The following is a 24025-nucleotide window of genomic DNA, read 5'->3' as shown; positions in this document are numbered from 1 at the left end:
GTGAATGCATATGGGAAGTTAGCAGTAGCTGTAATCGATAGGACTGGACTGGATGGGGAGATAAGGACAAGCAAATTTTAAATGGAAGTAGCTGTTAGAATGGTGGCCTCCCTATTGGAAATTAGGCAATGGTCTAGGAAGAAAGGTGGTAAGGATATTTTAAACAGTTCCAACTGGAAGTAATGGTAAGACTTTCACAATGAAATATCCAGAATCTGTTCCAAAGCCAGAGCTGGTATTCAGAAGAGTGAAAGCAAAATGGGAAAGTCTGTAGGAAAGCAAAATGGGAAAGTCTGTAGGAAAGCAAAATGGGAAAGTCTGTAGGAAAGCAAAATGGGAAAGTCTGTAGGAAAGCAAAATGGGAAAGTCTGTAGGGGCTGAAGCCATGCACAGTGGTTGTCTCTGCTGAAGGGCAGTGAGATGAACAGAAAAGCTGACCAAGGGCAGGCCTCTGAGGGAGCAGAGGGAGGAGGTTTTCAAAGAAGTCAGAGCTGTATGCAGAACTGGAGGAGGGAGGGGAGGATGAAGAAGTGTTTGCTGATAAAGGATCTCTTCTCTGGCAGACTTCCTGCCCGGCCAGCTCAGTCCATCCAGAAACTCCTATCTCACTTCTGGGCTTGGGCACAGAAGGCTCTGGAAACAGTTACTCGCCTGTGTTTGCTTGGGTATCAGTGTGCCCTTTAGCTCAGATGCTCACTTCCTATAAGCAAAGACTGAGGGGACAGTACAGGGGACTCAGGGAACCCTGAGGGCATTTTCAGGACGGTTGGGAGGCCAAACTGTAAGGTGCATGGTGTAAGAGGGTGATGGAGGATGAGAGAGGTCCCTGGATGATGATAGCAGAAGGTACGGGTTGTGGGGGGGCGTGAGGGAGGGTGTTGAAAAAGTGAATTCGGAACTCTAGATTTGAAAATGTACCTCCACTCCTCCCCCCCCCCACTGCCCCCAAAAGGATCTCCCTGTGTACCCAGCTGCCCTGGCACTCATTATGTAGTCCAGGCTGATCTTGAGCTTGTCATCGTCTTCCTGCCTCAGCTTCTGGAATGCTGGGATTACAGGTGTGAACCACCACATGTGCCATGAATATGTTCTTAAACAGCCATGAAAGTCAGTGTGTAGGAGGGAATAAAGACATAAGAGCAGACAGCGGAACCACCGGCAATGGCTTTGAGAAGTGACTGAGGCTGCAGGGGAGCTTGCCCCTGGCCGAGGGCATAGAATAGTAGGACACTTCAAGAGGCAGACCCAGGGACAGCTATGAGGAAGGAAACCGTGGCACAAGAAGAAAATTTGCTGACTCCGATTTCTAACTCTGATGTTTATCAGCTGTGTGACCTGTGGTGAGTGACAGTATTTCTTAAAGCCACAACTTCCTTTTTGGTAAGATAGCAGCTCTACCTTCCTACTCCAGTAACTGTATGTAACTGGCCCACCTATTTGGGTTGTTGTTTTGGGAAAAAGCTCCCCTTTCCTGGTAAAAACAGAGTGACTGGAAGATGCTCCTGACCTTCACAAACCCATGAAGGTGAGGAGGAGGCGAGGGGAGGATGCCATTGCCCCAAGAAACTAGGAAACGGCATGCAGGAGTGTTGGCCATGGACAACATTAACGAAAGACGAATAACGTGCATTTGTGCACATCAGGGGTCTGGGTGTCAGGGATGGACTTCTGGGGGGCTCTGACCCGTTTGAGAAAGTGTTAGGCTGAGTGCCGCCAGCTTCCCTGGCATTCTCCTGTGCTTCTGTGCATTCTCCTAGGGCTTCTAAGAGGTCAGGCCACCCTGTGGGATCCGTGCACCCTGGAGGCTAGTTGGAGCCTGTTAAGCTTTCCTGACAGTCTCCACCCACACTTTAGGAGCCTGTGGTGAGTTTGGTAAACCTGGGATGACGGTGTGCTTGTTCATTCCGCGTACTCTCCGTGCCCCAGCCAGCTCTACTAGAACAGCATGGCAGGTACTTGGCTTTCATCTCCTGCCCATCTCACGACCTTTAACAAAACACAACAACAACAGAAAAACTTGCTGAGTGTGTTGAAGCCCCGCCCTTCCGTGCGCAGCCCGGGGACCGCCCCTCCTGCCTTCCCTGCCGGGTCCCGCTGCTTCCCGGAGGCGCTGGAGGTGCAGACTGTGGCCCATGGGGCCCTCGGTGCTGCCCACCTGGCTGCAGCCCAGGTAGGGCGCGGGGCGGCGGGGAGGGAGGGGCCAGGGCACTGGGAAGAAGCCCACTCCCCGGCTTCCACTCATGGGTGACGCCCCTGACTCTGCTCAACATTGACTGCTGGTGCTAGCGGATCGCACTTTCTCCATAAACTCAGGAAGGAGGCTCCCGTTTCCCTCTTTTTAAAAAATTTTTTATTTGGAGATGAGGAAATGGAAGGACAAGCGGCCTGGCCACCTCTTCTCTTTGTGCATTCCCACTGGCTCTTCCCTTCCTCCTCGACCCCGCTGCGCTCTAGACTCCGGCGCAGGGTGATTTTCAGAGCGTCCTGTGGCAGCAGCGACCACACAGGAGGGATTCCAGGCAAACTAGCGCCCGGGGTGTGTGTTTACAGCCAGGTGATTCTGGTTGGGTTGGCGTTTTCCTTCCTAATCCCTTCAGCAATTTTGGTCATCTGTTGACTACTCCAGAGAATCGGCTTCCCAGTTTATATACCTCGTTTCTCAGAGGTTTCCCATCTCCAGCTAAGAGCAGCTCTTGTTTAGGCTGACAAGGCCACTCCAGCCTTCCTTCTGCACACCAGGGAGCCCTTCAAACACCGCCTTTTGGAACTCCCTGGGAACAAGGATCTGTCAATCTTCTCTTAGTCGTCTCCCCAGCAACCTACAACACATTTTTTGCACTCAGCTTGACTTCCTTTTTTCCCCCGCCCTGGCTTGAGCAACTAAACTGCTTTCTATGTGTGTCTGCTGAAGGGAACTGGCTTCTCTGGTAAAGTATAACAGGAGGCAGTGGCCAGAAGAGAGTAACCCAACCCCAAGGTACAAGTCAGGTGTGTCCAATTACTGAGTCGCCCGGTTGTGACCACACCCCTCTGATCATTTAACAAGCCTATCGAACTGGGCTGCAAGCTGCCCAAATCAGTCCTTTTGCATCCATCCATGCTCCTTCCTTGTCACTTCGAATTCCAAAGCTATATTTTCAGTGACAGTAGGTGTTAGAGAAACAAGGTTAGAATTTTATCCAAGATGGGAATGAAGTTTGGAAAACAACTGTCTTTGGTTTTCAGCAATCTCAATCACTATGCTCATATTAAATAACGTCCCATCAAACTTTAATGGGTTTGGAGGGCCAACACAATGAAAGACCCTGATACAGAACTCTGACATGGAACTTTTCTTCTGCTTGCTCGGTTTGACTGATGCATTAAGACCTGTTTAATGGCGTTTCCCTGTGTTCATAGGTATAGAAAGAATGTGTATCTTTTCATCTATTATCTAGTCCAGTTCTGTGGCCACTCATGGATACTGACAAATATGACAGCCAGATTCTTCTCCTTTGGAAAAGGTAAAACTCTTTTTTTTTTTTTTTAAGATCTATTTATTTATTATGTATACAGAAGAGGGTGCCAGATCTCATTACGGATGGTTGTTAGCCACCACGTGGGTGCTGGGAATTGAACTCAGGACCTCTGGAAGAGCAGTCTGGTACTCTTAACCTCTGAGCCATCTCTCCAGCCCGGTAAAACTCTTAAACAGTTTTGATTTTTAACTTTTATTCCTTGTTCTCATCTCGTCCTGCTGATTTTAATTTTGAACTTCTGTGCAGCATACCTGGCATCATTCACTTCTTTAGAGTTTGTTTTTCCATAACCATACTTTATTATTTCAACCTGAAACCTTTTTGTAGTAGGCAGAAGGTGAGGAGGAAAGGATGTGTCTTGTCCCAGAGTAGGCAATTTGCTTTGAAAGCAAAGCAAGTATCTTTGGGATGTTTCTTTTTGGTCCTGTACCAAACAGGCAAATGTAACACATTTTGAGGACTCTGTAAATTCCAGCCTGACATTCTGTGCAAAGCAATGAGAAGTTAATGAAATCCTTCTATTGATTTTCATTCCCCGGGTTTAGGGTAGCTGAGGATTCCCAGTAACTGAATGACAAACGTTGTCTCCCCCACACCCCTGTTGGATCCCTTTAGTGATATGTCCGTGACACAGCACACTGGTGACGGCCACCTATGTGGAGTTGGCATTGATGACTTGAATCATAAGCTTCCTTCAGTTTCCTAAAAAGTCAAGATGTTTCTTTAAACTATTCATTTCAGATTGTTAAAGAATGAATCACCAAGTGACTATCAAAACACCATTCCCTCTGTGTCCCATCCCCACATGAGTAAGTGTCATCACAGTTTACAACTGTTTGGTGACTCGACAACTTGAACAACTGCTGGTTTAGCTAAAAACAAACACGAGCATGACTGGAAAAAACCATGCTGAGTTCAGAAATTGAGAGTCGTGTATCACAAGGAAACCCATCTCCTGGGCTGTCACAAACCATTTCATGTTTCTCAGTCTTACTGAAAAGGTACACAGTTCTTGCCTTGTTAGTCTCCGAGCTACAGCAGAAGGCTTGAGTGTTAGCTACGCCCACCAAGAGTTGTCAAGCAGAAGGAAGCCGCCATACAAGTGGTGGGAAGCCATCACTTCTGTAGGTTAGGTGAGGCTGTGTGGGCAAACTGCAGTCCACTCACCTCCTGTGCCCCAAGAAAGAATTCTAATACGGCCCCCATTGTGGGACGTGGCTTTAGCCGTCAGTATTTTTATGATACGCCACTGTATTTGTAGCAGCTATGTACAATTAGAGAAACATAAGTGATTTGTTCCTTTGAAAGGGAGACTGAGGACGCTGGAATAGACCAGTTCCATTTCCTTGGCCAGTGGTTCTCAACCTTCCCAATGCTGCGACCTTTTCACACAGTTCCTCATGTTGTGGTGACCCACAACCATAAAATTTCGTTGCTACTTCATAACTGTAATTTTGCTGCTGTTATGAATTGTAATGTAAACATCTAATGTGCAGGGTATCTGATATGCAACCCCTGTGAAAGGGGTGTTTGACCCCCAGGTTGAGAACCACTGCCCTAGGCAGTGAACTTGTGTGACCCACTACCTTCTTCTGTCAGGGTTGTGTAATGGTACAGGCAGTGGGTAGGAGTGTGGGCTCTTGGTATGTCGGGAATCATCTCTGAGAGGGGCATGATGATGACAGCCTCCATGCCTTATAGAGACAGCAAGAGGATAAACCCCAGTGCCTGGTCAATTATAATCATGCAAACACCGGGAAGCAGTAAAAATAGAAAACTTACCAGCAGAAGTCTCCAGATGTGGCAGGATTTTAAGATCTTAAAGCAACAAGTTTGTCTTTAGAGGTCCATCAGTTCCCTTCTATTTCAGTTTCCTCTCGGGAACATCTGAGTTATATACTCTCACATTGCCAACTCCAAAGTTCAGTGCTTAAAACAAATCCAAAGTCACTAGTGCGAGGTATGTCAGCCTCAAGTGCAGGCAGACCTGGTGTCTGACATCACAGCATCAACAGTGTCATTTCTATAGAATTTCTCTGAATCAGTTTTCTATTCCTTTTTTTTTTTTTTTTTTTTGGTCAATGAAAAAGCTGAGCACAGCAGATTTTTTTAGTGAGTTTACCCCAAAATATCTACACACCAGGGGTTTAGATTCTGTCTGATTACATGTGTGTGGGAATAGCATGGGGATCTCATATACTGGGAATAAATACAACTCTGGCTGTGAAGACTTTGTAAGTTTCAATTCTTTTTGGAAGAGGACCAATTAAAAAGAACTTTACATACTTTCTCTATCTATGTGCTTCTTATAAGTGCCACAGTACTTGGTAGGGATGCATCTCATTGCTACAACTTAGTAGCTTATTTAGTGATTTTTTTTTTTTTTTTGCACTTACAATAAAGAAATTCATCTCAGCTGTATTTTGCAGTACTCCGCAAATGTATGCTCTGAAGCAGTTTTGACTCACCGTGTCTTTATTTGTCACTCACTGACACAGATTCAATGGTTGACACATTTTATGCTATCGGGCTGGTTATGCGGGTTTGCCAATCCATTTCCCTCCTGGAGCTGCTGCACATTTATATTGGCATTGAGTCAAATCATCTTTTCCCGAGGTTTTTGCAGGTAAGTTTAATCATGCTATTATTACAGTCTCTTTAATTTTTGAGTTTATCTTATTTATTGTCCCTAGTGACTTTATGGCAGGATCCCTTCATAGGATTCCCTTCCTAAACCACAGCAGTTAGTGTGGTCCATTGGTAGTGTTTGGGAAATGCCACTGGCCAGCCTGTGTACTGCATGGATCCTGTCTTGGAGATTCCATAGCCATTGACCACTCTCCAGGTATCTCCTTCTGAAATAGATAAGACAGTGGAAAGGCTCAGACTTGGGTTTGAGGTCTGCCTCTTCTACTGACCACTGTGGGGTTATACCTCCACAGCCACTGGGCTGTTGATGGGAAAGAATAGAGGATTAAAAACCAAAACGATGGTGCTTGTTTTAAAGGCAGATTGACAGAAGTTGGGAATTTACTACTGGTAGACACTCCACATAGGAAATCATTGTTTAATTAAGACAAAAAATTAATTAAAAATGATGTTTTCCATGAGAAAGACAAAATAACGGTTAGGTGACTACATGGATATACATTAAAACTACAGGATTTGAGGCTGGGCAGTGGTGGCGCACGCCTTTAATCCCAGCATTCAGGAGGCAGAGCCAGGTGGATCTCTGTGAGTTCGAGGCCAGGCTGGGCTACCAAGTGAGTTCCAGGAAAGGCGCAAAGCTACGCAGAGAAACTCTGTCTCGAAAAACCAAAAAAAAAAACAAAAACAAAAACAAAAAACAAAAACAAAAAAAAAAAACAAAAAAAAAAACTACAGGATTTGGAATAGCCATCTCAATGAGCATAATTTTAGATATCCTCAAAAGAAATTGAAAAACAAACTATTTCCTAAAATATCAGAATCTTAATGTATTTAAATACCCAGCAAAGTACTTAGAATGTAAACATACAGCTTAAGACTTGTTTATTATATAGCTCCATGTGTTAATTTGCTTGAAATATCATGAAAATTTAAAAGATGCAAATAATGGTATAATCCTCATGAATTACAAATATTAAAAGTATTTATGGATGGGGACAGTAAAAATGGGTCAGAGAGATAGCTGGGTAATTTTGCTGCCAAGCATGAGGACCTAAGCTTGATCTTTGGAGCTCACATTATAAAGGGAAAAAATCATCTCCTACAAGTTGTCCTCTGACCTCCACACATGCACTGAAGCACGAGTGTGGGGGCATGTGTGCACAAACACACAAAAAATGTTTTAAAAAGTATGTGGTAGATTTGATTTTACTTAGTAAACAAAAATAGAGTACTATTCATTAGAATGAAGACATTTTAAGTGTTGAAATATCAAATGTTTAAAAAGGAGGGTAATAATGTACAATAGTTATATTAAAATTAACCAGCTAAGAGCTATATAGAATCTCCTAAACATGTCACTTTACAAACTAAAAAGGGGCACAGATCAATCACAGAAGCAGTGATTAATTTAGAAACAAGATCTATTGGTATTCCTGACCTAGTGGGTCTCTTGTACTTTGAAAATGCCAAAATGTGTACATCAGAATGCTAATTCTAGAGAGCAGAACTAACAACTCAGAAGACATGAAATCTGCATCCATCACGTGGAATTATCCACTAGGAGCTATATCAAGTTCATATAAAATCTGAGTCATGTTATCACTTTCACTCTTCCCTAAAGGGCTTTTTAGTTTTTTAGGCTAAGTTGGCTATTACTAATTTCTTGGTAACACAGCATTTTCAAAACTTGTGTTAGTTTTGAACTAACTAACACAAAAGATTGTGTTAGTATGGCTGTTGTTATTGCACACTGTGGTTCTAGACCTAGTCAGGAAGGAGACTTGAGTGAGAGCTTGAAATAAATGTACACAGATTGTTTACTTGACAAAAATTACTTAGACTTGCCTAATAATCAAAATTACTGTAGAATTGAGACATCTGATTTCTTAGAGGTGTACAAATTCCAGAACATTCAAATGTGGTTTTTAATCACCAATAATTAAATCTCAAATGGCATATAGAACCATCACTGAAAGCAAAGAACCAACTCATGTAACATATACACATGTATTTAATTTATTAAAAAATTAGTTCGCTAAGTCCAGTGCTAATGGAGCACAATGATCTTGAAGTCTTCAGTCCTGGGGAGGACAAGCAGGGATGAGGGTGCCAGGAATGAGGATGAACCTCCCGGGCTATGACCAACCCAGACATGAACACAGCCCTTTTGATGTGCCTGTCTTGCTTTCTCTCTTACTTGAAGTTGTATCTCTCCTCTGTTGTTTTTATTGCATTTGTTCTCAGAAAGGGAATGGCATTGGAAGAGCTTTATTCAGGTCTCATAGGTGAGGTTTCACATTTGGTATCTTTCCTTATGAAAGTTCTGCAGACAATTAGAATTTCTTCATTATCAGACAACCCCGAGTATTCTGCTTAAAAATAACATAACAAAGCCTTAGGTTGTGTAACCATTTGTGGTGTTCCTATTTCCCCATTTTTAAATGAAGAGATGGTGCTTAAAGCAGCTGAGTTACTTACAGTTATTATGGTTGTAAACAGGCATCATGTTCTGCTGCTTCAAAGGGGAAAAAAGCCATGTCTATAGAGTTGTGATGTTGTTATGGTATTACTTCATGGGGTTGCAAAGCCACAATAGAGTGTGGTCTTTTGAGAACAGATTTTCCAAAATGTCAAGATAACTAACTCCAGCTAGCATGAACAATGTATTAGAATTAGCTAGTTGGACAACTAATGTAACATCTGGCGAGAGCTGGTGTGGAGGGAAATGAGGGTAGATGTGGGCTTGTTCATTGTTCTGAGTTATTAAATGTTTTACACTCACATATCTGACAAGCAATAAACTATAATTTTTAAAATTATACGCAACTGCTAAAACAAAAACAGCAGAGAAAACACACACTATAAGACAGTAGGTATTTAACAGACATCTATACTTTATTTATTTATTTATTTATTTATTTATTTATTTATTTATTTATTTATTAGGAGGAAAAAATCCAAGACTGTAACACAAAAAGCTGTTTATAGGCTTATTGTTTATACCAATTATATATCACTTAAATTATATACAGAAATATAACAAACTTTGATATTCTTGGTCTCAAGTGGGAAACCTCAGAAGATACAAAAGAAGCACGTTCAAAATGACAGTACAAATGAAAGCAAAGTGTTTTCCCTTCCTAGCCCTTTCTTTCCAAACAAACTTGCATATTGGTTGCATTAGTTAAAAAGGAGTTAAACAGGGACTAGCTGATTTTGATAGACTTCTTTAAAGAAGACTTAAAAACTTGACTTCTGTAGAATGGAATATAGCCACGCCTGAAAGGTTGACTTTGAAGGTTTTGTTCAGTCTTCAGCTTTGCAGATACCTCGAAAGCTTTTCTTGATAAAAACTTGACATTTTACTTAGAGAAAGGGGGAACAACCCCAGATGAACCTTTGTACCACAGCGTTTGATAGGTGCACCTTATAGGAAACTCTCAGAGGAATAGAGTTTAGCTGACTTCAAGTGGTTCAATACCATATCCTGCCCCTCCATCAATCACCATGAACATTGCTACACATGTCTTAAACACATTTATCCAGTTTAAAAAAAAATCTACAAATCAAAGCACTACAAATGATTTTCCCTAAGTTATGCTCACATAGATTCTATCCATGATAGTCAAGTGCAGGAAATACTTCTGTATGAACCAATGCCATCAGCTCTGTCTCCCGTTCATATTAAGGGCAAGGAGAGCTCTTGTCGCAGCCCCTTGGGAGAATACATGAAGGCTAGGAGAGTGTCTAGCTCCCGTGTGAGAAGACAGTGGCTTCCAGTGATTTCTCTAGGATATGAAGCAGCTGAGTTTCACTGTTAGACAAAGTCATCACTGGGCTTTGCATAAAAATCTCACAGATTTCTCTCCCTGTAGGCTTTTAGAATAGGCTTTTGTTACTAGAGATAAAGCTGCTAATGTTTCGAGTGGTAAGTGTCCAAAGCTGGAAGCTTTTGGGGAGTGAACTATACACACAGTTCACTCTGTGGGAACGTTAGGGTCTTTAGGTCTTGTTATTTGATCCATGGAGTTCTTCACTGGATAGGCAAAAAGCTATCTTCATGGTGTATTTTTACAAATGCAGAATGGCTTTAAAAAGGCCACTGAGTCTTCATTATCTCTGCAGAAAAATGTCCTGCAAACAATACTCCCTACAGCTCTAGAACTGAAATCTGGACAGTATGACTCTAAATACTATGTTCTGAAACACTGAGATCTTTCATTTTTTGTCACTTTGCTGGCCACTCCAAAACTAACATCCAGACAATGATCTTGTCCTTAATGGAGTTTCTTTTTAAAAACTAGACATTAAAACAAGAACCTCCTAGATGTTCTGAGTCAACACTCCACATACATTCCATGGATAAATAAATAAATGTTTTTTTTTTAAATATTTTTAAAGAGCTTACTTCTTTATCAAGAGAGATTGCCAGCGAGTAAAGTGCTTGGGCCACAAATCTGGAAAGCTGGGTTCAATCCCCTGGGACCCACTTAAAAGTAGAGAGAGAACCAACTCCCAAAAGTTGTCCTCTGACCACCGTGGTATTGACATCACACACATCACTACCCCACAGTTAGTTAACATTTATAGTAAGGCAGGTGTGGTAGCATCCACCTTTAACCCCAGTGCTGGGCAGGTGGAGGAAGGGGGACCCCTGGGTCTCACTGTGACCAGCTGATATTGATGAATCAGTGAGCTCTGGGTTCAGTGAAAAGACTTGTCTTAAAAAAAATACAGTGAACAGTGATAGAAGACGACACTGGACATCAGCATCTGGCCTCCACACACATGTGTATACATATTTCCTCACATTCTAACACGTATAAATTCACATACAAATGTGTTTTGTGGTTTTTAAAAATGTTGATAGGATTTGAAATAGTTACAATTTTGGCAAAATAATAATTTGAGACTGAAACTTATTAAGAGTTGAGAAATTTGGGGCTGGAGAGATGGCTCAGAGGTTAAGAGCACTGACTGCTCTTCCAGAGGTCCTGAGTTCAATTCACAGCAGCCACATGGTGGCTCACAACCATCCGTAATGAGATCTGGTGCCCTCTCCTGGCCTGCAGTCATATATGCTGTATACAAAATAAATAAATAAATCTTTTTTTAAAAAAAAAAAAGAGTTGAGAAATTCTTCCTATAGTTGGGATGCTGCTTTTGCCCCATCCTTTTTCCTATTTCTTAAATTAAAAAAATATTGTTTGAAGTTTCATACGTTTCTTAATGAATTCTGGCCATTTTCATGACCCCTCCCCCTCCTGCTAGAAGCTTCTCAACAATCCCCACCCCCACCTTCATGCCTTCTTTTGTGTGTGGACCACTGAGTCTATTTAGAGTTTCTTGCTTGAGCACCCATGTTTAGGCAAGAAACCCTTCATTTTAATAAAGTACCTTGTTATTTAACAACATAACTTCAGTCATTTTTTTTAATTTAAAAAATTATGTGCAGGCTTCACATGTAGAGATCACAGGACAAGGCTGAGGACTCTGTTCTCTTTACACATTTATGAGGGTTCCAGGATTGCTTATTCAGGTCACTAGGCCTACCTGGCAAGCGCCTTGACCTGCCTGCTGAGCCATCTAGAAACGCCTTTAAAGAACAGACCATTGTCTGGATGTTAGGTCCTGGAGTGGCCCCCAAAGTGACAGAAATGAAAAGGTCCTAGCGTTTCAGAATACAGGACTTAAGAGTCTAGATTTTGATTCCAGACCTGAAGGAAATCATTCTAGCCCAATAAAACATAAGCTTTTGGGTAAGGGAAATAAATGGTAATAGTGCCTACTTAAAGTTATTGTGGCGATTAAATGAAAAACTGGAAATTTGCAGAAAATAGTAACTATTGACTTTTATCAACTTAATATTTCCAACTAAATGCCTCTATTGGGGTGCCAATCAACATAGTTAAATAACCGTCAGATATGAATTAGGTTGACATTGTGTAACAATGCATATGGCAGGAATCTTCCTATGTCCATATGCATACTGTGGTTGGCACTTGGAGGCTTGTGCACTGCTGATTTCTATCTCTAAGGCACCACAGAGCCTCCACTGATATTTTAATAAAGTTTCATCATACAGCCCCAACCTCACTGCTAGATTTTCCTCGGCCCTCATCATTTAAAGGGCACCTGACATCATGGATTGCTTACACATCCAGTGACTGGGAGACTTGTGCTTCCTACTCACCCTTGATGTTGTCAGAGCATTTCAATTCTCTGGTTCCCCGATTTCATCCAAGTGAGAGAGGTGTTGGGCTACTATTAGAATGTTCTATGTAGAAGAATTCTATAAATCTAGGTTTTAATATACTCAACCATGAGATTAGAAATCTATGCTGTATGAGATTTTTCTATGTATTCTATGAGATTTTTTTAGCAAAAACATAGGTTCTCTGAGTCTTAGGCATTAATCAAATACAAGATGAGATAGTGCCTAAATATTTGTGAGATGCTCAAGTCTTCCATCCCAAAGCTGCCAGCAGTCATGCCAGCCAGGTTGGGTTATTCAGTTATTTAAATTGCAGTTTAGAAGAATTCATATACACACAATCAAGTTAAATCAAAAAAACAGATCATTATATCTTAAAAACTGACCAAGGAGAAAGAGCCTTGTGGATAACTCCCTTAGACTGACTAAGTTTGAATCATGTCTAATTCCCCTTAGCCATGCAAGGGCCCATTGACTCACCTCTGTATTCATAGACACGCTGACATAGCTTTTACATGTGGATTTCTGATCATGTGCACTGCTCTTGGCAAATCTTGGATTTTTTTTTTTTTTTACACAAACAGCCCGTGATTCTGTTGTGGATTATCCCAGAGATCAGCTTGAAAAAATAAAGACGGCTATGAGAAATGACAAATCAACCCCTTTATATTTTCTTTTCTTTGGGCACCAATATACTCCATCAATCTCAAGTCTATCTTTTGACCATTGAGAGCAAAGAGAAATGCCCTATTAAACACAAAAATGTAGATTGTACAGGCTATGTTAATATAACACAGGGCACTTTATACTTTGTAGGGAATGAGGACTGTATTTTATTTAGGCTGGTAATTGGAGCTAAGCCAAAAATGTGTGAATTCTCAATGATCTTTAGATGCTTGTAACTTGGCATATATAACATATATTCCAAGAATGTGTTAAATTCTTTCCATTTTCCACTGGCTTACAAGGGTTAGGGTTATATTACTGCCCTGCAAAAAGAAAAGAATTACAGTGGCTTCTCTATTGGTTAAAATGGAAATTCCTGGCCTGTCATTCAAAACCCTTTACAACCCAGGCCCAAACACATTTTCAGTTTCCTTTCCCATTTTTCCTTCTCCATGCCATCCACTCCAGTCTCTCTGTGACTCTTGCTCCTTCCCCGAGGCACCTCCCATTGTCACACTGCTGCTTCTGCGTGGGCTGCTCGTGTCTAGGATGCCCTTTCTCATATCCACTCTACTTGACAACTCCAATCCATCCATCAAGAAGCAGCTGAAATGTTGCTCGTCTTCATGAACCTCTCTGCATCCTTTTCTCCAGCAGCAAGTCTCCCCTTCCTTAACTGTGCTCCCCTCCTCAACATACTGCACAATAATTACCTTCCCCACCACTAACTCTGGAGGAAGGATCGATTTCACTGTACCGTCTAATTTGTAGTGGACACTCATGCACAAGTTTGCCAAAGTGAACAAAAATGTGTATATGTCAAGAAGAGAGGCAATATGTTGACTCAGGTGAACTGTTATCTTTGTTTTATTATATATAATTTGAAAAGTGTGGAAAAACAAACAAACAAAAAGCAGAACCCAGAACCCAGCTCTTTCAGAGACAGCCATTGTTAGTAGTTTAGAAAATGTACTTCCAAGTTAAGGCATTTCTTTTAAACAAAGCCCTGGTTTTTAAAATTGGAATGTTACCTAAATGGCCTAACAGATGATCCTATTTCTCCATGTGTTTTTATTAGCTCACGGAGAGAGTGGTCATTCTTTTTGGGGTGATCACCAGTCAAGAGGAAATCCAAGAGAAATATGTGGTGTGTGTTTTATTCATCTTTTGGAATCTACTGGATATGGTAAGGTAAGTAAACAAAATTGCTGGCCATGGCAGGTATGGTGGCGCACACCCTTAATCTCAGAGGTAAAGATAGGTAGATCTCAGTGAGTTCAAGACCAACCTGGCCTACACAATTAATTTAAGGCCAGCCAGGGAGGGCAATGTAGTGAGACCCTGTCTCAATCATCCATCAATCTGTTAAAACAAGGAAAAACTGCTTTAGTGAAATGAGTAGTAGCTGCTCACATTAGTTACTATGAATGAGACAGAAAAACAACTCTTTGCAAATTGTTTTATATTGAAATAGAAATGTATAGGTAGGGCTTCCTGTAATGGATATATCAAGGAAAATGAAAACCAATCTTGGTATTCCAAGTGCAAATCTGAACTCTCAGGTTTCCAGAATGAGGCTTTGTCAGGATACTGACCTGGAATGACCTCACAGCTATGTACTAATGTAAGGTACTTACCATTGCTCTAACATGCATTATTTTAATAAGCAAAACAGGACTTTCATTACTTGTCAGAACCCAAAGCTGGTGTCATAGCTTCAGTTGTCAATCTGACACCTAGAAAGGGGAGGAACCTCAACTGAGAAATTGCCTCTATCTGATTGGCCTGTGGAGGCATTTTCTTGACTGTTAATTTATGGAGGAGGGACCATCCCACTGTGGGCCTGGAAGTAAATATGCAAGCAGTGTTCCTGGTCACTGCTTCAGGTCCTGCTCTGACTTCCTTCAGTGGTGGATTATGACCTGGGAGTCTTTCTTTTTTTCTTTTTTTTTTTTTTTTTGGTTTTTCCAGACAGGGTTTCTCTGCGTAGCTTTGCGCCTTTCCTGGAGCTCACTTGGTAGCCCAGGCTGGCCTCGAACTCACAGAGATCCGCCTGGCTCTGCCTCCTGAGTGCTGGGATTAAAGGCGTGCGCCACCACCGCCCGGCCCTGGGAGTCTTTCTTACACTAAGCTGGTTTGGGCCAATATTTTATCATAGCAAAGAGAAATAATCTACAACAATTGGTTTCTGTGACTTCAGGAATATTTTATATCAGGACTTCATTTCTCTGGGAATAATGTACCCCCAGATCCATTTCTGTACATAACTCTGGTGGGATCCAATGGCTAACTTAGTCCTTTTATGGCATCCACAGAAACTACTGCTGCTCCAGAGATCTAGACAGGAATAGTCCCAAAAGAGTCTTGGCTTTTGGGCTGAGATTGTGTAAATCTGTTTTTATTATATTGTCAATAACTTGGCTGAGTTAAAAATATAGCCCCAACAGTGGGTTGAGTTTTAGGAAAGATTGTACGTGTACTTAGTAAGCTATTTAATGTTTTAAAAATAGAATTTTAGACAAGGACTTTTGTAGCCTGTGACTTCCTATTTACATTGGTTCCTTGCTAGGTACTACAGCTTTCAGATATATTGGAATATGATTCTGTCTAACTCAGCATCAATTCTCATAGACTCAACAGAACAACATGACTTTCATCTTGAAAGTGGTAGCAAACTATCATGGAATGATTTGGGGACAGAGAGGATACAGCAGGATGGAACCCACCTCCACTACTTATTTGCTCTATGATCTTGGGCATCACTTAACTTTTTGTAAATAACAGTTTTATTGGGATATACCTTACCTACCACAAATTTAACTTTTTAAAATATAAAATGGGTGAGTTTCTGTATGTTCAAAGATGCACAACCCTCATGGTTATTCAGCCAAAGAACAATTTTTTCACCCATTAGAAATACCATACCCATATGTGCACATCACTCCTGATTCCCTCCTTCCCCAGGCCTTGGCAACCATTCTCATACTATCTCTATGGGTTTTCCACTATGCCTGCCATGGCCAGCAATTTTGTTTCCTACTTTGTGTTTCATACAAACGGAGTCACCAAATATGTGGTCTTTTGTTACTAGCTACTTTTTACTTGGAATAATGTTCAAAAGGTTTATACAGTGTTGTAGCAGGGAATGCTATTCCGTGGTGTTTTGTGGCTGAATAATATTCCATTGTATCACCATAATACTTTTGGGTTATCCACATAGTTGATGCATATTTGTATTATTCCTACATTTTGGAAATGAGAAATACTGCTATGAGCACACATAGACAAGCTTTTGTTTTCCTCATAACCACTAGTAAAACCCCTGGGCTCTTCTTTTGATAGTGTTTTTCTTTCTGCAAAATGGGGATGGAAATATCTCAATCTATGTGAAATAATTTGTTTAAAGAAAATAATCAACAAGAATCTTACTCAGCCCATTAAAGGTACTCGTGGAAAGATCACAACTACCATGTGAGCTAATGATGTGAGAGGGATGCATCCCTCCTAAGAATGCAATAAGGATATCGATACTGTTCAACATTGTATTGGGATTTCTAGCCACAGCAATTAGGAAAAAAATGTAAAAGGCATTCACAAGGTTAGCCGAGTTGTACAACACAAGATCCAATACAAATCAGTGTATTTCTATCTATTTTCAGTGAACTATCAAAATGAAAATAACAGAAACAATCCTGTTTATGATAACTTTCAACAAAATGGAGAATGCAGGAATACATTTAACAAAAATAAGCAGACCTTACACAATAAAGATCTTGATAAATAGAAGGGCATTCCATATTGAACACTTAATATTGTTAAGGTGGCAATACTCCCAAATCAAATCTGCAGTCATTGAAAGCCCTGTTAGAGTCTCAGATTGGGTTTGTAGCAGAAATTGAGAGGCTGATCTTAAAATTCACATAGAAACCTGAACTCAGATGAGTCAAAACCTTTATAAGAACACACTTGGTTTCACTCTTCTCAATTCAGAACTTACTACAGAGCAACACTGATCATGTGTGTGGTACTACTATATGGACCAATCAGAGGATAGATTCAACAGTTCAGAGATAACCTCTTCTAGTTTAGGTTAAGTTTTGACAAAGATCCCATGAGATTCAATGAGGGAAAGAATCATCTTAACAAACAGTAACAGGATAACTGGATACTACATGCAAAAGATGAAGGTGTATTTGGCAATGTACCCTTAGACAGGACACCAAAACCACAAGCAATAAACGAAAATAAATAGATAACTTGAGCTGGATTATTAGTTACTGTGTGGTTAATACTGAGAACTTAATAGGATGCCTAAGGCATTAAGGAGACACGTCTTCAGGTGTTCCTACGAGATTCCAGAGTTCAGCTGAGGGAGAGCTGCCCTGAATGGGAGTGGTATCATCTCATGGGCTAAGATCCTGAACTGAATACAGAGGAAAGAAAGGAAAAGTAATCTGTGAGTCAACAGGTCATCTGGGTAATCTGATGTGTGCTGAGGTGTAGACACCACTGACTTATTCATATACATAAATGTACATCAAATATTTTCCCCTAGCAGGTTTAAAGTTAACCTACTATACCCTAAACCTGCTTCCAAGACCAGTTCTGATTTTATAATGGGGCAAAGCAGTAGACACAGAGGATGGCAGATATGAATTTAGGAATTGTGTTTTAATAAATTCACCCTTTACAATATGTGCAAATAGGTCTATCTTTTCAAGAAGCTGTTACTGCACAAAATGAGCTTGGCTTTTAAATAAAATTGAAGTCATTAATCATGGAAGCTTATAACTGTTATTTCTTGGAAGGAGGAAAGAGCTACATTCCTGTTCTGTTCAGTTGTATAATTATCTATGATCCACCCCATGAGATAAGCCAGGGAGACATAGGTTCCCCATCCCATGATATCATTTTTACCTGTCCTTGCTTAAATTATAGGAAATAAAGCATGTAATTCCCATATTGCCAATTTTATTCCAGTGTTTAATTTGTAGGAAGATACCTTCTCTTATTTCCCAGACAGCAGCAACAAAAGATGCTTATGAACCACCTGTTTCCTTCCAGATACACATATAGCATGCTGTCAGTCATAGGAATATCTTATGCTGTCTTGACATGGCTCAGCCAAACACTGTGGATGCCAATTTATCCTCTGTGTGTTCTTGCCGAAGGTAAGAGTCCTGTGTTATATTTTTGACTGTTACAAGCCCTTGATCTCTAATTGCTCACTAAATTTTTTGATGATGAAACTGCTATTTTTTTTTTTTACTAGTACTTGGCTTACTGATGATATCTTTGCCAGTCTATTTCCTTGCTTCAAAGAAGCAAATCATTAAGAAGCAAAGTTCACTGGGGTGTGGTGGTGTACACCTGTAACTCTGGGGGCAGAGACACCAAGGCCAGCCTGGTCTACAGAGAGTTCCAGGACAGGCAAGGAGACATAGGCAGACCATGTCTCAAAGATTGAGACGGGAGGGAAGGAGGGAAGGAAGGAAGGAAGGAAACAAGGAAGGAGATAGAGAGAGAGAAAGAGAGAGAGGATAGGAGAGGGGAGAGAGAGAGAGAGAGAGAGAGAGAGAGAGAGAGAGAGAGAGAGAGAGAGAGAGAGAGAGAGAGAGAACGAACACAAGCACTAAAGTTCAAGGTGGAGCGGCCCTGCACAGGGTACAACATATTGGACTAGAAACAGGCATCAGCGTCCAGGTCCTTACCTTCATTAACTATGAATTTGGGGCAACTCATTTTACCCCCAAGTCTGTTTACATACCCAAACTGAGTTTAACAGGTAGAGAAGCTAGAGTTTAATTTTTTTTTTTTTTTTTTTTTTGGTTTTTCGAGACAGGGTTTCTCTGTGTAGCTTTGCGCCTTTCCTGGAGCTCACTTGGTAGACGAGGCTGGCCTCGAACTCACAGAGATCCGCCTGCCTCTGCCTCCCGAGTGCTGGGATTAAAGGCGTGCGCCACCAACGCCCGGCTTTAATTTTTTTTTTTAATACTTAGAAATTTGGTCATCTCTGGCTAGAGTGCTTCTCACCACCTTCTAAACACCCTACTTCTGCCAGTGACCTTTTGACCATCCTCACAAGAGTCTCCACTTTCAGAGTGAGGCGTCTGACTTTTCAATTAAGGTAGTTCCCCAGTACAGCACCACGGATTATCATTTTATAGGGTACATCTCAGGTGCAACTAGACATTTGTATGATTCTTGGTTGCATGTCCATGTCCCTCACTGGCCTAGTTCCATGTGCACACACAGGACTCAGCCTGGCCTTTTGTTTCTTTCCCTTCTCATATGCACTGGTATACATGCCCATCAGGAGATCAACTACTGGCTATATTAATAAGGCAAAATTAAATAACTGAAATAAGCAGTTTTCAAAGAACTTGAGGTTAAGCAAAGAACAAACGTTCCCCCAGTAGTGGATTGGACAGGCTTCAGGGAGTTTCTTCTGAAAGTCAAGATTAAAGATTTTAAATAATGCAAAATGCATGTTAAAGTAACTACAGGAAAACAAAGACATTATAAAGAGAGAGCTGTTGTCAATAATAATCATGAGTATATAAAGACTAGTATATAAAAGAAAACCACATGTTTTCTATTTACCAATGACTAGAGATAATAAATGAGAATTTTAATTTTTCTTTTATTTTTAAAATTAATTGTTAAAATTTGGAATACTCAGAGAATCTAGAGAATAATAATTTACAAACCACTGAAAAAAACAGCAGAAAACTCAGTCACCCATTCTTTAAGAATGAAAGTCCTCGTTCATGGAATATTTGCTAAGTGCCTTTATTTGTCTTGGAACATAGAAATACTATAAAGAACATAAAAGGACTGGATGTTGGAAAGGGTAAGAGGTTTATATCAAGAGAAATATAATTGTAAGATATGTACAGCAACGTGAGTATAGCCAATAACAGCATACATTTCAAAAGAGTAAATTTAGTTATCTCACTACAAAAATGAGATGTTGAATACGAGCTTTCATCATTCCACATTGTACACATATATCAAAATATCACACCATAATCCATAAATACATACATTATGACTTTTTAATTAAAACTATACTTGCAAAGTAAGTTTTTTTCTAAAGACTATATAATGGACTCTTTCCCTAAAAATAAGGATGAATAAGTATACAAGAAACGTTTCTATTCTTGGTGTTCAGAATTTTAAGCCTTCTGAGGGAAGCCTGTTTTGATATGAATGCCACACAACGCCCTCTCTTTCCCTAGACTGTGAGCTTGCTCTCCCCAAAGTATCAGCAGAAGACAATCAAGGCACATACATGACACAGTGTTAATGGTAACTAACTCCAGACAGTGGAGAAGGTGCCTGTGATCTTTCCTTTGCATGTGTCAAATGTTCCAGAGTATAAAACTAGACAGGGAAGGAAACCTACTTAACTTTTAATAAAGTTAATAACTCGTATTTAATTTTAAAGCTGTAATTTTTATGTCTGATAAATTCAATGAGTAAATAAAGCTCATATAAATACCCAAGCTATCACTCATCTGTCAGAATGCTTGAGACTTGGAGGCAACCCTGGTTAATCTTTTTTTGGTTTTTCGAGACAGGGTTTCTCTGTGTAGCTTTGCGCCTTTCCTGGAACTCACTTGGTAGCCCAGGCTGGCCTCGAACTCACAGAGATCCGCCTGACTCTGCCTCCCGAGTGCTGGGATTAAAGGCGTGCGCCACCACCGCCCGGCAACCCTGGTTAATCTTAATGGCATGTTTGGTATCCATTGGCAGTCCCGCACCAAGGCCACTCATCTCTTATCCATCTGCTTCAGCTCCTGACTTGATCACATCGCAACCCCTTTTGATTTTGAAACAACTTCAGACTAACAGGAAACTGTAAAAATAGTGCATCACAGTGCTGGAGTTAAGCTCAGCAGTTAAGAACAGTGGCTGATCTTCTAGAGGATGTGGGTTCAGTTCTTGGCACCCACATGGTAGCTCACAACTGTCTCTAGTCCCAGAGGATCCACCACCCTCTTTTGGCTTCCACAGGTACTGCATGCATGTAATGTACTTGCATACATGCAGGCAAAACTCTGATACACATAAAGTAAAAAATCTAAGTACATTTACTTCCCTTCCCCAGATGGCAGCAGCTTAGATAACCATAAAAGCCATTTTACTGCAGGAATGTTATTTTTAAAATGTACACATGTGATCTAGTTTCATGGATCCTCTATATGCATCTAACACTAAACTAGCCTCTTCCCACAGAATAATTTAGGTCAGCATTTCTCACAGAGTTGCTCCAGATTTGTACTAAGTACTTTCAGGGCAGAGGAGAAAGAAGACATTCTAAGGCCAGTCATGGTGGGAGGTTTCATTATTGCAGAACCTCTCAGAGTCTTCACTGCTAAACACGTGTCATGTAACTCCAAGAGGAAAATAGATGTAGCACTTTCCATACCTGATTGTCTCCCCGTTTGTGAGCAAGGAGACAGATGTACTTTTAAAGCCATCATTTTAAGAAGCGCTATACAGTCTTTCTATGTAAGCATGAAATGTGTGGGTTCAACAGCAGGTACACAGTGGGCAATAATTTACTGAGTCAGAATGCTGGAACAATTTAAGCAACATAATCATTCCATAGATTCCTATATCAAGTTGCAGCTTTCACTAAAGGATTCAGCAATCATCACAAAGCTGTTGTTGCCAATTTAAAAATCTCCTTCATTAAAGATACACGTGCACACTCACCTCTGTAACTCAGAAAGGGAATCTTTGCCATCCTTCTATCTTTAAACAGCATTTACCATCTATGATGCCGATTCACAAATCTCCTTCCTTAAAGATATCTGTGCACACTCACCTCTGTGACTCAGAAAGAACCTTTGCCATCCTTCTATCTTTAAACAGCGTTTACCATCTATCAGTCACTGCCTTATTTCGAATCATTTGGCGCCAACTCTACCATGCTGCCGTTGGACATATCTACCTGTTTCCCTTACGTGCTCAAGCTGTATCTCCTGGTGCTCTTCATAGGTAAGTAGATAGTTTGTTTTCGCATTCTTCTGGTGGTTTATGCTGCCATTGTCCTAAACAGATTGGTAAGTGTGGAGAGAACTAAAAAGGAAGCCCCCCCACACAAAATGAACTAGATAGTCTGATTAAGACCCTTGATGCTTTTTTTTGGGGGGGGGGATGGTGAAATCAAGTATTAACAAAATTTCACTGTTACAGCAACAACAATGCTACTAGCAGAGAATTTGCTTGCAAGATGCATGAGACACAGACATTTTTTGATCACAAAGACATAATCTGTAAAACCCAATGCCCAACAGAAGGGTTATCGATTTTTATTTTTTTTTTCATGTATGCCCATTTTGTTTTCTGTTTGGCTTTACATGCTAGTGCTCCCTAGGAGGCGAACAGAAAGTCGGTGATAAAGGCTCAAAGAAAACCGAGCACAAAAACTTACAGTTGTGGGGAGGGAGCGGAGGGATGGCTCTGAGCTTAAGAGCACTTGCTGCTCTTCCAGACGACCTGGGTTCAGTTTCCAGCTTCCACGCGGCAGCTCAGAACCATCCATAATTTCAGTTCCAGGAGACCCAGACCCTCTCTTCTGGCAGCAGGCATGTATGTGGTGCACATATATACATGCAGATAAAACACTTACACACACATAAAACGTACACTTGAGCCAGGCTTAGCGACACACGCCTTTAATCTCAGCACTTGGGAGGCAGAGGCAAGTAGATCTCTGTGAGTTGGAGGTCAGCCTGGTCTACAGAGTGAGCTCCAGGCCAGGCAGGGCCACAGAGAGAGATGCTGTCTCACAAACAAAACAAACACATACACAAAGTTATACTTGTGTGGGATTTCAAGATGGCTGAGTACAGCCATCAGTACTTTGCTCCACAAAGAAAACACAAGCAATAGGTATGGAGCTGCATTCTGGGAGAGTGCAAGAAATTATGGGGAGAAACTAGAACACTGTAATATTGAAAAAAAAAAAAAAACAAAAACAAACCTAGCATAGCAGTAGACACAAAAACCTGAGAGCTTGCCATGCTATCTACACTACTAGGCGGGGAGGAATCCTCTTCTGAGTGAGGGGGAATGAAGAGAGTCCCAGCAAGCCGTGTTGAATACAGGGGATTAGACAGCTTGCCCTCTGAGAGCAGGGTGTGGTCAGTAGAGTGTAGAATCTTAGCAGTGCTGGGACCAACCATCCCTCCCCACACATACAAGCAAGAGCACCTGCCACTTACAGGGTAAGACAAGACTTCTGTGGTCCTAATGCTTCTCTGACCCCAGGGGTAAACTGCAGCAGCCGTGAGCAATGCTAAGGCTTCAGCTAGTGCTCTGGTTGACAGGGCACATGGCCCAAGGAGGACCACAAAGAAACTTAGGTGCTGGCCACACCTGCTTTCCCTTTCTCCTCAGAAGGCCACTGAGGAAATCCAAAAGAAAAATTTGTTGAAACCAATAGAAATACAGGATCCCAAACCTGTGGGATATATCAAAAACAATACCAAGAACAACGTGTAAAAAACATAAAAAATGGAAGTATTTCAGATAAACAACTTAACCATGCATATCAAGGACTAAGAAAAGCAATTATAAACCAAATCCCAAATAACTGTATGGAGAGAAATAAAAATCTGACCAGAAGTCAACAGAAAATAAGAAGTACCAAGGGTCAATAAAATAAAACTAGTTATTTCCTTGAAAGGACAAAAAAAAAAAGTGGATAAACTTCTCAGTTATAATAACCACCCAAAATAGAAGAGCCAAAGAAATGAAGTTAGAAATGTTAAAGGAGACATTACAACCCACAGTACAGAAATGCAGAATATCAGTTGGGGATATTAAAAAAAAAACCTACCCATTAACAAATTGGAAAATGGAAACATTTCTGGATACAAAAGACCTACCAAAATTCAACCAAAAGGATAGAGAAATTTAACAGGATATAGAAAAACCTGGATATGCTAGTAATGAGTAATAA

The 24025-nt window shown here is 40.9% G+C and overlaps 1 protein-coding gene across 5 annotated transcripts in view; it reads left to right on the top strand.

Moving 5' to 3' along the window:
• The first annotated feature begins 2035 nt into the window (after positions 1-2035).
• Hacd4 (3-hydroxyacyl-CoA dehydratase 4) overlaps positions 2036-24025 on the top strand; it is a 44673-nt gene continuing 22683 nt past the window's right edge. For 2 of the 5 annotated variants that reach the window (XM_076564487.1, XM_006975964.4), the window contains exons 1-6: positions 2037-2170; positions 3400-3503; positions 6017-6144; positions 14126-14238; positions 18112-18218; positions 21931-22056. In XM_076564487.1, the coding sequence (XP_076420602.1) occupies positions 2133-2170; positions 3400-3503; positions 6017-6144; positions 14126-14238; positions 18112-18218; positions 21931-22056 (616 nt within the window). In that variant the 5' untranslated portion in view covers positions 2037-2132. Of the gene's footprint in view, positions 2171-3399; positions 3504-6016; positions 6145-14125; positions 14239-18111; positions 18219-21930; positions 22057-24025 lie in introns of all 5 variants that reach the window. The other 3 variants (XM_076564486.1, XM_076564488.1, XM_076564489.1) reach the window with 3 other exon arrangements.

This window comes from Peromyscus maniculatus, chromosome 2 (genome assembly GCF_049852395.1).
Source record: "Peromyscus maniculatus bairdii isolate BWxNUB_F1_BW_parent chromosome 2, HU_Pman_BW_mat_3.1, whole genome shotgun sequence".
NCBI lineage: Eukaryota > Metazoa > Chordata > Mammalia > Rodentia > Cricetidae > Peromyscus > Peromyscus maniculatus.
Note: the sequence above shows the minus strand (reverse complement) of the source record. Positions and strands in the feature narration are given on the sequence as shown.